At 43.4% G+C, this 19,592-nt stretch overlaps 1 protein-coding gene across 3 annotated transcripts; it reads left to right on the top strand.

Moving 5' to 3' along the window:
- Positions 1-15,236: 15,236 nt before the first annotated feature.
- On the top strand, positions 15,237-19,173 carry LOC123994210 (probable ATP-dependent RNA helicase DDX5). 3 transcript variants are annotated; one of them, XM_046296746.1, is made up of 3 exons: positions 15,237-15,495; positions 16,233-16,404; positions 18,415-19,173. In XM_046296746.1, exons 1-3 carry the CDS (start codon positions 15,455-15,457, stop codon positions 18,454-18,456), a joined length of 255 nt encoding a protein of 84 aa, XP_046152702.1. In that variant the 5' UTR covers positions 15,237-15,454; the 3' UTR covers positions 18,457-19,173. The 3 variants fall into 3 exon arrangements, 1 of the variants encoding a protein (XP_046152702.1); XR_006831599.1 differs by lacking the exon at positions 16,233-16,404 and having other exon boundaries at positions 17,988-19,173; XR_006831600.1 differs by lacking the exons at positions 15,237-15,495; positions 16,233-16,404 and adding an exon at positions 17,633-18,149.
- The last annotated feature ends 419 nt before the right edge of the window (positions 19,174-19,592 follow it).

Below are 19,592 nucleotides of genomic sequence, written 5' to 3'. Positions count from 1 at the left end.
CCTCCGACAGCGTCTCTCCAGTGAGCCATGTTTCCGTGAAGCAAAGAACATTACAGTCTCTGATGTCCCTCTGGAATGCTACCCTTGCTCGGATTTCATCAACCTTGTTGTCAAGAGACTGGACATTGGCGAGAAGAATGCTAGGGAGTGGTGCACGATGTGCCCATCGCCGGAGTCTGACCAGAAGACCGCCTCGTTTCCCTCTTTTTCGGAGTCGTTTTTTTGGGTCGCTGCATGGGATCCATTCCGTTGTCCTGTTTGAAAGGCAGAACACAGGATCCGCGTCGCGAAAATCATATTCTTGGTCGTACTGATGGTGAGTTGACGCTGATCTTATATTCAGTAGTTCTTCTCGACTGTATGTAATGAAACCTAATATGACCTGGGGTACTTATGTAAGAAATAACACGTAAAAAAAAAAAACTGCATAGTTTCCTAGGAACGCGAAGCGAGGCGGCCATCTCTGTCGGCGCCGGAACATAGTCTTGTATTCTGAAAAATGAGGGAGTAAGAGCAGTCTGAATGAGTGGACTCTGCCGTGTCACAGAGCTTTTTCATGCGCACGACTGAGAGAGTGCAATGATTTGTCTGCTGGGCTATGCTCTCAAATAATGTTCTCAAATAATTGTAAGGTATGCTTTCGCCATAAATCATTTTTTAAATCTGACACCGTGGTTGGATTCACAAGAAGTTCATCTTTAAACGTATGTGAAATAGTTGTCTTTTCTGAATTTTTATAATGAGTATTTCTGTATTTGAATTTGGTGCTCTGCAATCTCACTGGATGTTGTCCAGATGGGACTCTAGCATGCCACATACCCTAGAGAGGTTAGCTGACTTGCCTAGTTAAATGAAGGTAAAATATATATTTTTTGCCTAGGACCTACATTGACTGTACCTCCCCCAGATATTTGTGCACAGATACACATCCAGTCTTTTATCACAGAGGTCCTCCTCTAAGAGATCAAGCCAGGAAGTGAACGTGTACAGAATGTCATTTTCTGAACATTTGAAAAATACTTTTTTGTTTATTTTCAGAGTGGAGAACTATATCTTAAAATATTGCAGAAATTGGCGCACAGTGCGTTTGGAAAGTATTCAGAACCTTTCCCCTTGTTTCACATTTTGTTACATTACAGCCGTATTCTAAATTTGATAAAATATTTTTCCCCTCATCAATCTGCAAAAAATACCCCATAATGACAGGTTTTTAGACATTTCTACAAATGTATGAAAAAAAATAAAACAGAAATACCTTATTTACATAAGTATTCAGACCCTTTGCTATGAGACTCGAAATTGAGCTCAGGTGCATCATGTTTCCATTGATCATCCTTGAGATGTTACTACAACTTGATTGGAGTCCACCTGTGGTAAGGCACACACCTGTCTGCAAAAAGTCCCAGAGTTGACAGTGCATGTCAGAGCAAACTCAATTCCATGAGGTCGAAGGAGGTCCTTAGAGCTCCGAGACAGGATTGTGACGAGGCACAGAGCTAGGGATCCAAAACATTTATTCAGCATTGTAGGTCCCCAAGAACAATGGCCTCCATCATTCTTAAATGGAAGTTTGGAACCACCAAGAACCACCAAATTGAGCAATCTGGGGAGACGGCCCTTGGTCAGGGAGGTGACCAAGAACCTGATGGTCACTCTGACAGAGTTCCAGAGTTCAACTGTGGAGATGGAAGAACCTTCCAGATGGACAACCATCTCTGCAGCACTCCACCAATCAGGCATTTATGGTAGAGTGGCCAGACAGAAGCCACTTTTCAGTAAAAGGCACATGACAGCCCACCTGGAGTTTGCCAAAATGCACCTAAAGGACTCTCAGACCATGAGAAGCAAAATTCTCTGGTCTGATGAAACCAAGATTGAACTCGTTGGCCTGAATGCCAAGCATCACATCTGGAGGAAACCTGGCACCATCCCTACGGTGAAGCATGATGGTGGCAGCATCATGCTGTGGGGATATTTTTCAGTGGCAGGGACTGGGAGACTTGTCAGGATCGAGAGCAAGATGAACGGAGCAAAGTGCAGAGAGATCCTTGATGAAAACCTGCTAGGTTCACCTTCCAACAGGACAATGACTGTAAGCACACAGTTACTTTGGAAAAAGTCTCTGAATGTCCTTGAGTGGCCCAACCTTTGGCAGCGATTACAGCCTCGAGTCTTCTTGGGTGTGATGGTACCAGCTTGGCACACCTGTATTTGGGGAGTTTCTCTCATTCTTCTCTGCAGCTCCTCTCATGCTCTGTTAGGTTGGACGCTCACCATCCAAGCTTGTAGCTTCATACCCTGTAATCGAGGCTGTAATCGCTGCCAAAGGTGCTTCAACAAAGTACTGAGTAAAGGGTCTGTGTACTTATGTAAATGGTATATTTTTGCTTCGTCATTATGTGGTATTGTGTGTAGATTGTTGAGAAAAAACCTAACAATTTAATCCATTTTAGAATAAGGCTGTAACGTAACAAAATGTAAAAAAAGATAAAGGGGTCTGAATACTTTCTGAATGTACTGTACATACAGAGATTCAGTGGCTTCACATTAATTTGTCTCTGAGATAAATAAAAAAAACAGTTAAGAAATACATTAACTTAGAGTCAGACTTAGTCTTACCATGCACACTGAAGGTATCGGTGAGACACATTGCCCTGGACACTGAAGGTATCGGTGAGACACATTGCCCTGGACACTGAAGGTATCGGTGAGACACATTGCCCTGGACACTGAAGGTATCGGTGAGACACATTGCCCTGGACACTGAAGGTATCGGTGAGACACATTGCCCTGGACACTGAAGGTATCGGTGAGACACATTGCCCTGGACACTGAAGGTATCGGTGAGACACATTGCCCTGGACACTGAAGGTATCGGTGAGACACATTGCCCTGGACACTGAAGGTATCGGTGAGACACATTGCCCTGGACACTGAAGGTATCGGTGAGACACATTGCCCTGGACACTGAAGGTATCGGTGAGACACATTGCCCTGGACACTGAACGTATCGGTGAGACACATTGCCCTGGACACTGAAGGTATCGGTGAGACACATTGCCCTGGACACTTAAGGTATCGGTGAGACACATTGCCCTGGACACTGAACGTATCGGTGAGACACATTGCCCTGGACACTGAAGGTATCGGTGAGACACATTGCCCTGGACACTGAACGTATCAGTGAGACACATTGCCCTGGACACTGAAGGTATCGGTGAGACACATTGCCCTGGACACTGAACGTATCGGTGAGACACATTGCCCTGGACACTGATGCACACACAAACGCACAACCAAAGCATGAACACCCTTACTGTAGGCTACTGGGTAAGTACTGAACATACTCTTCTCTCTCTCTCACACACACACACACACACACACACACACACACACACACACACACACACACACACACACACACACACACACACACACACACACACACACACACACACACACACACACACACACACACACACACACACACACACACACACACACACACACACACACACACACACACACACACCCAGTGTGATTTATGTTCTCTTTGACTGGAGATGGTCCGGCCACATTAACAGCCTCTACAATCTACAAGCGTTCAAATTAGAGTGGGAGTTTTCTGTGTTTTTAAAAGATCTATATTTTTATTTCTAATCACGTTTCTTTTTTATTTCAGGTCATCGTTATCCCTCTACATCACACATGCTTGCAGCAGCAACTTCTAAATGGCGTGACTTCACATTTTCATTTAGTGTAAGCCTACATGGTTAAAAGGGAGGGTGGAGGTAAAAAAAATACATTAAAAAAATACAAATGATTTGTGGAGATAAGTTCAAACTGGTGAGGTGAGGTGAAAAGTGAAAGTAATTCATCATGGGAGATAGCGGCCAGCAATATTCTTCATCATGACGGGGGCCTAGCCAGAATCACCCAGCATCGGACAAGCAAGCCTGATGAAAGGATAAGGTCCAAATTGATAGTCATATTTTACAGTGGGTCACACAGGAACAGAGTGTTGAACATTGTAATTACAAGTTTGGTGGAGGAAAGAGAGAGAGAGAGAGAGAGAGGGAGGGAATGAGGGAGGGAAGGAAGAGAGAAGGAGTGGAGTCTTTGTCTCGCCCGAGCTGAGCGCTGACGCTTAATTGAATGGTAACCTCTGGAACTGTTGTGCTAACACTGCAGAGAGACAGAGAGAGAGAGAGAGAGAGAGAGAGAGAGAGAGAGAGAGAGAGAGAGAGAGAGAGAGAGAGAGAGAGAGAGAGAGGGTGGGAGAGATGGAGAGATGGAGGGAAGGGGGAGAGGGAAAGAGAAGTGCTGAGAGGGCCCTTTTGTGTGCTCGTCAGTCCCTGTCTCATCCACCAGACCACAGCGTGAGATAAAGCATCACACACACACGCACGCATTAGACACACACACACACGAACTCTCCAAACTCCACAATCAGCGAAATACATTCACACATTGTATAGTAAACATTCAATACACAGCTTGAATATCCCAAAACATATACTGTGTATTCTCTATAAACTGTACAGTATGGCTACTGCAAACATCAAATATTTTCCTGGTTCATACACACCACATTTACCCCCGACTACTCTGTCCCTCTCTAACCCCTCACCGTTCTGCTTCACTGGACTGCTTCTCTCTCTCTCTCTCTCTCTCTCTCTCTCTCTCTCTCTCTCTCTCTCTCTCTCTCTCTCTCTCTCTTAATTTCTCTCTCTCTCTCATCTCCTCTCTCTCTCTCCCACTCCCTCTCCCTCTCCCTCTCCCTCTCCCTCTCCCTCTCCCTCTCCCTCTCCCTCTCCCACTCCCTCTCCCACTCCCTCTCCCTCTCTCTCTCTCTCTCTCTTCATTTGTCCCTCTATCTTATTTCTCGTTTTCATCCCAGCCCAACCAATTGCCTCATCATCAGCTCATCTTTTTTTTTCATTTTCCCCTCCTCATCCCCGGTCTTGTTTTTCTCCATCTCTCCATCTTTTTCTTTCTCTTTACAGCAATCTTTTTTGGCTTGTGGGATGGCTCCTTGTCTTCTTCTGTGGTAATGGTGGAATAAGGCCTGCTGTTATAAGAGCCAGGGCAATTTGTTCCCTTTTTTGAGCGGGATCGTCTTCGTTCCGTGCCGCTTGGCAGGCACGCACGTGCACACACAGAAACATACACACACACACACACATACACACGCGCGTGACACCACACATCCACACCATGATGAGGCCATTTCCTCCCCTAATCTCTGGATTCTCATCTAACGGCTAATGAAAAACATCCCAATTACCCAGTTACACTTTGAATAGAGCAGGGACGGGCAGGGATGGTAATGTGTGTGGGAAGTCAGCTTGTCCGTCCACCATAGGTCGGTAGGTCTGTCTGTTGTCTGTCTGGATAGGGCCCTACTTTTGTGAGTGTCCAATGACACTGATGGCTGCTTGGTGGTTGGTAATGACAGCAGAATGCTATTGGAATTGGTGATATGCCATTACAGACACAGGGCAAAATGGAATCGACAAAGGCTCCATTGAGGATGATGAACAAAGTATTATTAGAGTACTATAAAGTATGACAGAACAAAAATGATTTTTTACAATGGAATTGTGAGTCTGTCATATTTTGAATGTAGGCTGCTAATGGTTGTGTGTGTTTGTGTTTGTGTGTGTGATTCTGTTAATGCTTGTGAGCATTTCCAGGATGCGTGTCCAGTGACGGTGATGAGTGTTGCTGCCGGTTGTTGGCCTCTGTGAAATTCCTACAAGACTGGTTGCCTTGGTGACAAAATCTGTGGCTCTGTCTGTCCAAGCTGACCCTGCTAACCTGAACATAAAAACAAAGGTCCGGCTTACATATACGCACGCACGCACGCACGCCACACACACACACACACACACACACACACACACACACACACACACACACACACACACACACACACACACACACACACACACACACACACACACACACACACACACACACACACACACACACACACACACACACACACACACACACACACACACACACACACAACTAATGCACTGCCCTCAGGGTGACCCCATGGCCTTTTTCCTCCTCCCTCTATCCATACAATCATCCCTCTTCCCTCCATCTGATCCCCTCCTATCTCCAGCAGCACTCATCTAGCACATAGAGCCAGGTGGCAGGTGGCTGCCTAGACTAAAGCATTGAGGCCTGATGTAGCTATAACATGTGCCCGTGTAGGGATGAAGGTCAGTCCTGTCTCCTCACTGTACTTAACACTCAGATCAGTTTTTCTAAACCCTACCCCTTACTACTCCGTACGTCCTGTCCCAGGGGTGGGCAAAATGTGTCCGAACCTATGTTGTCTTTTCGCCCGACCAATCTTATCCTATCTGGCCAGCCAGCATAAATAAGCCGAACTTGTACTGTCTGACTGGCCAAACTTGTCCTATCTGGCAACTTGTCCTATCTGGCTGACTTGTCCTATTGGTTAGAGCCTGTAAGTAAACATTTCACCTGTTGTATTCGGCGCACATGACAAATAAACTTTGATTTGATTTGAGATGACGTAGTTAACTATTCCTTGCCCACGAACATTCTCCCACCAATCAGAGATGATTGCAATCCAGTCTGCTTTCTCTATGATTTGCTTGACCTTCACTTGAACTCTGTTGAACTCTGCATCCAGCAAATGAGTAGATAAAGCATGTCTGGTTGGAGGGGTGTATGCTGGGTGAGGACATTCAGAAATCTCTTCCAATACACATTGCCTGTGAGCATCAGAGGGGAACCAGTGGAATATACAGCTCGAGCAAAACATTAATCAGCATTTCTCTGACTATGTTCCTCCAATGAGTCAAAAACACTTCTGGTTCCAGGAGGACCATGAGCTGTTGCTATCGATAATGTGTTTGATTCATAATTTTCTCCTTGAAAAGAAGTAGAGGGACATTTGTCAGAGGTTGCTTGTTTTGTGCACTGAGGGAACTTAGCCAGAGGATTCTGTATCTTTGTTTCATTCTTCACATATGATTTGGCACAGTATTTGCAAATCTACACAGCTTTTCCTTCTACATTAGCTGCAATGCCTGTGGAATTTTCCTGTAAAATTTGTTTAAAAAAATGTAAAAATAAATAAATACAATTCCATGTACAGATAAATAGGCAGTCAACAAACCATGCAACTTTTCACATCTTGCGCAACTCTCAACAGTGTTACCCAGTTCCTAGATAGCCTACTTTTTCATTGCACAAATGAATAACCTCAACCAAATTCCAAAGACTGGTGACATCCAGTGGAGGTGGTAGGAACTGAAAACAGGTTTCTAAGAAATATCATTTGCCTGAGAACTCTTGCATGAGAACTCAGTGAACAGACAGAGACCTGCTACATAAGTTATGTTATACTCACAGACATGATTCAAACAGTTTTAGAAACTTCAGAATGTTTTCTATGCAAATCTACTAATGATATGCATATCTTATATTCCTGGAATGAGTAGCAGGAAGTTGTAATTGGGCATGCTATTTATCCAAAAGTGAAAATGCTGCCCCCTGTACCTCAAGAAGTTAAGAAACCTGTCCATGTGTGAGCCACATTTCAGCTCGTTCCCATCTTCTCCTTCAATGGATTGGAGCGTCGAAGTCAGGGATTGGACAGCAAGGGAGAACTCTTGGAAGGCAGCATGGTCTTCCATTTGGTTGGAGACGTATTGAGGATGTTGTTTAGTTCATTCTGGACTAGCTGGCGTGGCTCACCATATCTCACTTTCAGGGCCTGGATAGCGGCAGTGCGTGGTGTTGTGGAGTGCATAAATGATTTGGCCAGCTTGTAAGCGCTGGGAAACCGCAAGTGATCAGTACTTGGTATTTGTAGGGTTCTGAGAGATGACTTTGAATACCCAGTAGGCTCTTCAATGCCATTACCAGAAGGACAAAATCACTGGCCTTTCCACTCTCAAAGTATGGCAGTTTGTGTCTGGGAATTCCATAGGCTGAGGATACTAGCAGTTTCATGATGTTGGCTCCTTTTGGTTGCGTGAAGGATACACCCAGGACTGCTGATGAACTCACTGTGGTCTCATTGAGCCTGTCCCCTACTGTCCCAGACCCTCCTCCATTGGTGGCATCCTGAATTGGGTGAGAGCCCTCCCACCTGATGGTTGATGACTGGCCTGACCCAGGGCCTGGATGAGAGGAACGATTTGCCATGGTTGACAATTGGCGGAAAGATGAAGGAGTGGTGCTTTGTCTAGATGAAGGAAGAATGCTAACTTGTGGCACTGGCATAGAGGGCGTTGTTGGAGCGGCCTGTCCCATGTGCTCCGTGTTGGCTGTTGACCTCGGAGCCTCCGGTGACTGTGTGCCATGCTCTACCAGAGGAGCAGATTCGGAAAGAAAGGCAGACAGGTCAGGTCCATGTGGAGTTGTGGTCAGGTCAACTCCCTGTTTGTTCCTCTCCAGGAAGGATGAGACCATCCGTGCCTCCTTCAATTCCCTTCTTGCTTGATGGTGCCATCGCTGCTGTGCCAAGTCCTTGGCAATGAATTCCCATTTCTGCAGAGCACTACGGGCCTGCACATCCAATAGGTGACATCGTTAATCAGACTGTCTTTCCTCCTCAATCTGATGCTCAATTTCCTCCAACGCTAGTAGTTTCATCCTCTCTCGTAGGGCAGCGGTCTGTGAATCGCTGAGGGCTAGTGAATGGCGGCTGCCATGGCCACTTCCAAAGGGGTATCCACTGGTCGAACTCTCACTCCGTCTAGAGTTCCTCAACAATTTCCCATTACTTAAGGGTGAGGGGGAGCCCGCCTCTGGAAGCTAGTCAACCTGTGCGGTGGGAGTTACCTCCTCCATGGGTTCTTCCTGTAGACCACTTTCCTGTCCCAAAGCAGTTTGCCATCCTTGGCTCGAAGGGGAATGAAACGTACAGTTGATCCATCGCTGCTTTGAGCTCTGGTGGGCTTGCCCTTTGGTCTGGGATTCTCCACCACATAATCCTTAAGATAACCAGGTGCTTGTCTGCTCAATTGTTGCCTGGTTCTTCTGGTGCTGCTGGTGGTTGAGGATAAAGCCTTCTTTGTTGCTTTAGGCTTATCTCCTGGCTTTAGGCTTATTTGTTCCAATACTTTTCCCTCAGCTTTCCTCCTCTCTCCTTCCAGTGGAGACAATTCTTCCTTCTCCTCCTCCATTTCCTCTTCACCTGTCTTTGTTTCAGTCATCATTCAGCTTAAAGGATCATTGAAAGATTATTGAAATCTGTGTGGGTACGGGACAGTTAGGATGACGGACAGTGAAGGTGAACAAGTGGTCACGGGTCACGTGACAGAGGAATGGATGAGACTGACGCAGGAAATCCTTTATCCATGAAGTGGCATATTTACTGGGTAGTCTGTCTGTGCTGCATAACAAAGGAAACAGAATAACATATATCCAATCATATTCATAATCACTAAGGTCAAATCATAATCATTCTCATTATTAACATAATTAGATGATTCAGCAATTAATTTCAATAAGAAGTCAGTAGGAATCATCATTGAGTCATTTACGCTCATAACTATTCATCATAATCAGGAGAATAATAATTCAAATAATTCAATCAGTTCTTAAATCGGTTCTTAAATCTATAATCTCCATCAGTTTGATATCAGAATTGATCAGTTCAGCAAACAATAATGACATTTCATTTATTATTTACCTTTCAAGTTTGTCTTCATATGTACATACATTTTCCTTATATATTAACCATTTATTGATTGCATAATTGGTCTGTTATGATCTGTAGGGCAGTGAGCGTTGTCCATCTACATTACGCAATAGGTTTGAAGCGTGCGCTCCAAGCCGAGCTCCGCGGTAATAACTATAAACAGTAACTGATGACCCACTCTCCCGATTCCAACAGATAGTTCACATGAAAGGTAACAGGTTCGGTGGATTTACGTGAATTCATGGACGCACAGAATGTCTAGATTAGACGGAGTTCGGGAAGAGGAAGCAGCGAGGTCGGGCGATGGCGATTTCCTTCTTTTAATGAGTTGAGATCTGTTGAACATTTCCACAAGACCTAATTAAAGTGCCCCTGTCCCAGCTGAGCAAGTGGCCATGAATTAAAGGATTATTCCACCAACTCCATGGGCTGTATCCAGGCACTTCGCTTTGCATCATGCATAAGAACAGCCCTTAGCCATGATATACTGGCCATATACCACAAACCCTCGTGCCTTATTGTTTAAAAAGATATCCCCTGATATTGATAATTTTCGCCAGTGTATGCTATCAGGCTGACTTGTCCTATCTGCCTGACTTATCCTATCTGGCCAGCTGGATAAACTTACGTCTGTATGCTAAAGTTATCTACCGGTTGGTCAAATGTATGCCATATGGCCAACTAGTGGAACTTCTGCTATCTGTCCGACTTGTCTTTTTTTAATTTTACCTTTATTTAACCAGGCAAGTCAGTTAAGAACATATTCTTATTTTCAACGACGGCCTGGGAACAGTGGGTTAACTGCCTGTTCAGGGGCCTGTTCGGGGGCAGAACGACAGATTTGTACCTTGTCAGCTCGGGGGTTTGAACTCGCAACCTTCCGGTTACTAGTCGCCCCAGTCTTATCAGTCTTATAAGTCTTATAAGTCTTATCAGACTTACTTATTCTATCTGGCCAGCCGTCTGAACTTATCCTACCTGACCGGCCAGCCGTCTGAACTTATCCTACCTGACCGGCCTGCCGAGCTTGTACTATCTGTCTGGCCAACTTAACCTATAGTACCTTTCAAACGTTTGGGGTCACTTAGAAATGTACTTGTTTTTACTAGAAAATCACGCTTTTTGTCCATTAAAGTAACATCAAATTGATCAGAAATACAGTGTAGACATTGCTATTGTTGTAAAGGACTGGCCTTCTAGGCAGAGTTGCAAAGAAAAAGCCATATCTCAGACTTTCCAAAAGAAAAGATTAAGATGGGCAAAAGAACACAGACGCTGGATAGAGGGACTCTGCCTAGAAGGCCAGCATCCCGGAGTTGTCTCTTCACTGTTGACATTGAGACTGGTGTTTTGCTGGTACTATTTAATGAAGCTGCCAGATGAGGACTTGTGAGGCGTCTGTTTCTCAAAGTAGACACTTTAATGTACTTGTCTACTTGCTCAGTTGCGGATCCTCTGTTTGGTCCACCACCCAGGACAATGGATCGGATTCCAGCCGGTAACCCAAAACAACGGGGCCACAGAAGGGGCAAACGGAGCGGTCTTCTGTTCAGGCTACGTAGATGGGCACATCGCTACCGCTCCCTAGCTATCGACTCACCAATGTCCAGTCTCTTGACAACAAGGTAGATGAAATCCGAGCAAGCGTCGCCTTCCAGAGAGACATCAGAGATTGTAACGTTCTTTGTTTTATGGAAACATGGCTCACTCGGGCTACGTCCTCAGAGTCGGTACAGCCACCTGGTTTCTTCACGCATCTCGCCAACAGAAACAAACATCTCTCTGGTAAGAAGAAGGGCGGGATGTATGCCTTATGATTAACGAGACCTGGTGTGATCATAACAACATACAGGAACTCAAGTCCTTTTGTTCACCGGACCTAGAATTCCTTACAATCAAATGCAGACCGCATTATCTACCAAGAGAATTCTCTTCGATTATAATCACAGTCATGTATATCCCCCCCAAGCAGACACATCGACAGACCTGAAAGAACTTCATTAGACTCTATGTAAACTGGAAACCATATATCCTGAGGCTGCATTTATTGTAGCTGGGGATTTTAACAAGGCTAATCTGCAAACAAGGCTCCGTAAATTTTATCAGCATATCGAATGTGCGACCCGGGCTGGCAAAACCAATCAGATTCCACGCTTCAAGATTGCATCGATCACGTGGACTGGGATATGTTCCGCATAGTGTCGGGCAATAATATTGATGAATACGCTGATTCGGTGATTGAGTTTATTAGCAACTGCATCGGTGATGTGGTACTCACAGCGACTATTAAAACCTGCCCCAACCAGAAACCGTGGATTGATGGCATCATTCGCGCAAAACTGAAAGCGTGAACCACTGCTTTTAATCAGGGCAAGGCAACCAGAAACATGACTGAATACAGTGTAGATATTCCCTCCGCAAGGCAATCAAACAAGCTAAGCGTCAGTATAGAGACAAAGTAGAGTCGCAATTAAACGGTACGTGGCAGGGTCTACAGTCAATCACGGACTACAAAAAGAAAACCAGCCCCGTCGCGGACCACGATGTCTTGCTCCCAGACAATCTAAACAACTTCTTTACTCGCTTTGAGGACAATAAAGACCCTGCGTCTCGACCCAGCCCTGTGCAACTGGCTCTTGGACTTCCTGACAGGCCGCCCCCAGGTGGTGATGGTGGGAAACAACATCTCCACCCCGCTGATCCTCAACACTGGGTGCGTTCACAAGGGTTGCGTTCTCAGCCCTGTCCTGTACTCCCGGTTCACCCATGACTGCGTTGCCATGCACATCTCCAACTCAATCATCAAGTTTGCAGATGACACTACAGTGGTAGGCTTGATTACCAACATCAACGAGACGGCCTACAAGGAGGAGGTGATGGCCCTCAGAGTATGGTGTCTCTCAATGTCAACAAAACAAAGGAGATGATCATGGACTTAAGGAAACAGCAGAGGGAGCAGCACCCTATCCACATCGACGGGACAGTAGTGGAGAAGGTGGAAAGTTTTAAGTTCCTCGGCATACACATCACGGACAAACTGAAATGGTCCACCCACACAGACAGTGTGGTGAAGAAGGCACAGCAGCGCCTCTTCAACCTCAGGAGGCGGAAGAATTTTGGCTTGTCACCAAAAACCCTCACAAACTTTTACAGATGCACAATCGAGAGCATCCTGTCGGGCTGTATCACCACCTGATATAGCAACTGCTCCGCCACAACCGTAAGGCTCTCCAGAAGGTAGTGAGGTCTACACAATGCATCACCGGGGGCAAACTATCTGCCCTACAGGACACCTACACCACCCGATGTCACATGAAGGCCAAAAAGATCATCAATGACAACAACCACCCGAGCCACTGCCTGTTCACCCCAATATCATCCAGAAGGCGAGGTCAGTACAGATGCATCAAAGCGGGGACCGAGAGACTGACAAACAGCTTCTACCTCAAGGCCATCAGACTGTTTAACAGCCACCAATAACATTGCGTGGCTGCTGCCAACATACTGACTCACCTCTAGCCACTTTAATAATAAAAATGCGACAAAGAACACAACGACATCTCCGTGCTGTGCCCTTTTGGCCCTGAGGCAGACTCATGCCTGCAGTTATGAATTTTGGCATGTGAAGTGCCTTCAAAAGGTATTCACACCTTTTTCCACATTTTGTTGTGTTACAGACTGAATTTAAAATGGATCCAATTTAGATTTGTGTTACTGATCTACACACAGTTACCCATAATGTCAAAGTGCAATTTTGTTTGTAAACATTTTTACAAATGAAAAACTGAAATGTTTGGAGCAAATAAGTATTTGTTATGGCAACCCCAAATAAGTTCAGGAGTAAAAATGTGCTTAACAAGTCACATAATACATTGCATCGACTCACTGTGTCAAATAATAGTAGTTAACATGGTTTTTGAATGAGTAACCATCTCTGTACCCCAAACATACAATGATATGTAAGGTCCCTCAGTCGAGAAGTGCATTTCAGTACAGATTAAACCACAAAGACCAGGGAGAATTTCCAATGCCTCACAAATAAGAGCACCTATTGGTAGATAGGTGAAAATATAAAAAGCAGACACTGAATATTCCTTTGGATGGTGTATCAATGCACCCTCAGTCAGTTGCCAGAGAGGAAGGAAACCACTCAGAGATTTCACCATGAGGCCAATGCTTATTTTAAAACGGTTACAGAGTTTACTGGCTGTGATAGAAATGGGATTTGTTTGATTTGCCACAAACATAATGCTTGTATTCAGGATAAAAAAGTTTTAATTTAGTGCCTTATTGCAAAAAGGATGCAGGTTTCTGAATATTTGTATTCTGTACAGGATTCCTTCTATTCACTCTGTCAATTAGGTTAGTATTGTGGATTAACTACAATGTTGTTGGTCCATCCTCAGTTTTCGATCACAGCCATTAAACTCAGTAACTGTTTTAAAGTCACCATTGGTGAATACTTTCGGGAGGCACTGTAATTAACGGCAGTAGTCTATCAAAGGCATTTTAGTGAGAAAAAAAATATAGACAACTGACCCAGAACTACACTAACAAGTTCGGAGGTTAGGGACTTTTCACTGTAAATCAACATTTTCACATTACAGAGTAGCTTTTCCAATTTAAAAAAAAAAAACTTTACAGTCTATTATTAATTAAAAACATGACATTATTACGTGGCTTTAGGTCTACCATCTTTTACGCTAAAGTAATCAGCGGAATTCTAATTTTAGGGCGATTTTCCTGCAAATTAACTGCACTAGTTTGCGACTGCCGTCTAGCCATATTTTTTTTTCACTGGATGTGCTTTCTTTGAGCTCTGACGTCACTTATGGTAAAAGGATCAACCGGATCACAACTGTTTCTTTTTTTTGTACATATGCTTTCGCCAACAGGTTCCATTAAATAATCCCAAGTGATACACCCAGAGAGCTATGTCTAAATATATCGCTCTGATACACCTAAGAGCGAGAATTTGTTTATTTGTCAAACTGCAATCAAGCATCATGTCACCAGAATTAGACCCTCAATATTTATTGGAAAGGAGCATCAAGATCACCGTGCACTTTTACCAACCTGTGAAGTTCATAATAATTCATTTCATATGTAGCCCAATAAACGGAATGGTTTCCCGAGTTATACCATATCGTCGCGTGAATTTCTCACATAAATAATTGTATGGACACACCGTCGGCATTTATATCACAGCTGTTAATACGGTATGAATTTACTCGTGTAAAACTGGATGGAAACGTGGTTATTGTGATACAGCTGATAAAATGTGATAAATTGACAATACAAAATACCTAGCTAAATGCCACAAGTTGTGCACAATAGCATTCTGTCGTATTAGAGATTCAATTTGGAATCGCATTTGTTTCAAAAAAAATTTTTATAATGGATTTTCATATGGGATACATATACGTTATCTATAAGGCGCCTTTAACATTATAAACACATTGCGACAAATTAGCTCCTCGATTTCACACCATTTTCGAAACATAGACGCAAAATATGCACGTTTTCCTTCCAAATAGCTTTGAATGTTACGTTACGCAATGTGCTGCGGTGTAGTCAGTTCACGGTGGATTAATACTTCACTAAGACAGAACGCGACACTTCCTCATGCAATAAAACCCACATCTCTTTTTTGAGTTCACCGGCATTTCAGCATCATCACGGCAGTTTGGGTTTGATATCGGATTTTCAGGCGTAGTTTATTTATCGTTTCTATTTATACACTTTGTTTACAAGATGCCTGGATTTTCTGACAGAGATCGTGGTAGAGATAGAGGGTAAGTGTCTGAATGAAAGAATTTTAGGCGAATTTAACACCTTGTGTTTTCTCACCAGAAATGGCTGACATGACGCACAGTAGCTACCTACATATATATATATATATTTTCCCCGTAGAGGATCGTAGTCTCCATTTTAAAAAGTTAATATCGAAATTTGTACTTTGAAGTTCATCAGCATATTCAGAATCAGAAGGGACAAACGTTTTTAAAGGCCCGGTTCCGTTATGAAACTAGCAGGAGGCCTGATCTGAATCCGAAAATTCTTAGCTGGAGGCCTGTTTTATTAAAATACGAACCAGCTAGTCAGCTGTTGTGGTTTTCTAATTTACGTTCACATTTTCATAACGTTAATATTCACATTAATATTGTGCCTCTTCATGTTTGATAACCGGCAAACTAGCCGACTAAATGTATTTTTATGGCCAGTCCCCCCCCCCCCCCATTGTTCCTCTGCTGGGTATACTTAAGATGGCTGTTTTAACGTGACGCAGAGTCCAATAAGTCAAGCATTTCTTCTAATTTGTATAACTTAAAACGCTGGTAGTACATTCTGCATTGTATTGAAGTTGGGGTAATGTGTACGATGACTGCTAGTTGTCACTAGACAATTTTCTGTTAAATCTAAAATGTAAATTTCTTCGCTTGGCGTTTACTCAGGCGAGTATATCCACTGGTAACCTAAATCTCTTTTACATTGGTTGGCGTGACTAACATTACACCATTCACTTCCCCAGATATGGCAGTGGACCACCTCGTTTTGGAGGCGGTGGAAGAGGTGGTGGTGGTGGGGGGAAGTTTGGTAATCCCGGTGATCGACTGCGCAAGAAGCACTGGAACCTTGACGAACTCTCTAAATTTGAAGAGAACTTTTACCAAGAGCACCCAGATGTTACTCGGAGATCTCCGGTATGTATTCTAGTGGTCAACATCCAGATGCAGCTGATTTACATTAAATGTTAGGTAATGGCTACTGGCATGTGTTCTTGCACATGTTCCTTTTTTCCCCAATCACCAATGGCCATTTGCTGTTAAACTTTCTCTACATTAGATTATATGGACGGTATACCCGATACAAATCTTACTTACTGTTAGTTTTACAGTTAACATTCTCCCTAAAATGTATCTTGACCAATGCTTTATAGGAATTTAATAAAGTCCATTCTAAGTACATTTTTAGTAAGTTTAGAATTAACCCCCAAACTAATGAATAAAGATTACTGACCTTATCTTGCAGCTGAGAATTCAATGTAGGTTGGATCACGTCACCGCCTCTGTCATGTACCAGTTCACCACTGGCCTGAAGTAGACCCTCAATCTTAGAGGTCAGAGATTTGTCTTACAGATCCAAGATCCGCCCATGCACGGTTTTCAGCAGTTCCTTGGGACGACAGAGGCAGGTATTGAGATCCGGCTCGAAGGACCAAGCTTTCACGAGAATTTTCAATCCCAATTATGATAACAATCACTATAGCTTTGACCAATTCCCCTTAGGTTGTACAGCTAGGGTTAACAACACTGTAATCTCAGATTTTCAAAATATGCGTTACAGCCAACGCTAGACAAGCATTTGTGCTGGCAGCAGGCAACATTTTCACAAAAATAAGAAAAGCAACCAAATTAAATAATTTACCTTTGAAGAACTTCACATGCTTTCACTCAGGTGACTCCCAGTTAGATAGCAAATGTTCATTTTTTCCAAAAATATTATTTGTGTAGGAGAAATCGCTCCGTTTTGTTCATCACTTTTGGCTAAGAAAAAAAACGAAAATTAATTCACTACAACGCCAAACTTTTTTCCAAATTAACTCCATAATATCGACAGAAACATGGCAAACGTTGTTTAGAATCATCCTCAAGGTGTTTTTCACATATCTATTCGATGATAAATCCTTCGTGGCAGTTGGGTTTCTCCTCTGTAGCAAACAGAAAAGTACTGCAGCTGGAGATTACGTAATAATTGCAATGGAGGACACCAAGCGACCACCTGATAAATGTAGTCTCTTAGGGTCAATTTTCCAATGATTTGCCTACAAATACGTCACAATGCTGCAGACACCTTGGGAAAACGTGGAAAGGGTAAGCTGACTCCTAGCTCCTCCACAGCCATATAAGGAGTCATTGCCATGAGGTGGTTTCAAAAAATGCGGCACTTCCTGATTGTATTTTTATCTGGGTATTTTCTGTAATATGAGTTCTGTGGCTCTCACAGACAATATCCTTGCAGTTTTGGAAACGTCAGAGTGTTTTATTTCCAAAGGTGTCAATTATATGCATAGTCGAGCATCTTTTCATGACAAAATGTCTTGTTTAAAACGGGAATGTTTTTCATCCAAAAATTAAGGGCGCCCCCTATATTGAAAAGTTAACAAATAAACCATATGTGTTTGACTGTAGGTTTAGGTTGTCTGTTGTTATTAGTTCTCACTGTTCCTTTTCACTATCATGATTTGCATGAGATATGTAACGGGTCTCGTTTCCATCCCTCCTAGACTGCAGGGCCAAAGGGGTTCGTAAACAGGCCAGCCAGCCGAAGTTATGCTATCTAGCAGACTTGTCCTCGCTGGCCAGTCCATCAAACAAATCCTGTCCTGCTGGCCGATGGAACATATGCTATCTGACTGACTTGTGTTATCTGCTTGACTTAGGACAAGGTCTGTCGACTGGCCAGATAGTATAAATCGGGCACATAGGACAAGTCGGACAGATATACATCAAGCTTGTGACTCTACACATTTGTTGGCTACATCTGCTGTTTGATTTGGTTGTATCAAATTATTTTGTGCACAATATACATTAATTAACTGTATTATATTATTTTGTAGTCACTTTTATTGTAAATAAGAATAGAATAGTTCTAAGCACATTAATGTGGATGCTATCATGATTACGGATATTCCTGCTTGTTGTCCTCAACAGGGTATTGACCTGCCTGCACTTCAGCATCATAACCAACTTTAGTGGGCAAATGTTCATCTTCGATGGCCACAGGCATTCTGGAGAAGTGTGCTCTTAACGGATGAATCCCAGTTTCAACTGTACCGGGTAGATGGCAGACAGTTGGGTGGGTGAGCAGTTTTCTGATGTCAACGTTGTGAACAGTGTCCCATGGTGGCAGGTTGGTTATTGTATGGGCAGGCATAAGCTATGGACAACGACCACAATTGCATTTTATTGATGGCAATTTGAATGCACAGAGATACAGTGACAAAATCCTGAGGCCCGTTGTCGTGCCATTCATCCACCACCATCACCTCATGTTTCTGCATGATAATGCACGGCCCCATGTCGCAAGGATCTGTACACAATTCCTGGAAGCTGACAATGTTCCAGTTCCTCCATGGCCTGCACTTACCAGACGTCACCCATTGAGCATGTTTGGCATTCTCTGTATCGACGTGTACGACAGTGTGTTCCAGTTCCCGCCAATATCCAGCAACTTCGCACAGCTATTGAAGAGGAGTGGGACAACATCTCACAGGCCACAATCAACAGCCTGATCAACTCTATGTGAAGGAGATGTGTTTCGCTGCATGAGGCAAATGGGTGTCACACCAGATACTGACTGGTTTTCTACCTGTTTTCTACCTTTTTTAAACTATCTGTGATCAACAGTCAGTTGAAATCTATAGATTAGGGCCACATTTATTTATTTCAATTGAATGATTTACTAATGTGAAGTCAATAAAATTGTTGCGTTTATTTTTGTTCAGTGTCGATTTTTTCTTTTGTCACTGGCCTACACACAATACCCCATGATCTCAAAGTAGAACCATGTTTTTGACATTTTTACACATTTATTAAAAATGAAAAGCTGACATGTCTTGAGTAAATAAGTATTCAACCCCTTTGTCATGTTAAGCCTAAATACGTTCAGGAATAAAACATTCCTTAACAAGTCACATGATATGTTGCATGGACTGTGCAATAATAGTGTTACATTTTTGGGGGGAAATGACTACCTCATCTCTGTATCCCACTCATACAATTGTCTGTAAGGTCCCTCAGATGAGCAATGAATTTCAAACACAGATTCAACCACAAAGATCAGGGATTGGTAGATGTGTAAAATAAAGAGAAACAGACATTGAATATTC

This window comes from Oncorhynchus gorbuscha, linkage group LG13 (genome assembly GCF_021184085.1).
Source record: "Oncorhynchus gorbuscha isolate QuinsamMale2020 ecotype Even-year linkage group LG13, OgorEven_v1.0, whole genome shotgun sequence".
NCBI classification, from domain to species: Eukaryota; Metazoa; Chordata; class Actinopteri; order Salmoniformes; family Salmonidae; genus Oncorhynchus; species Oncorhynchus gorbuscha.
Note: the sequence above shows the minus strand (reverse complement) of the source record. Positions and strands in the feature narration are given on the sequence as shown.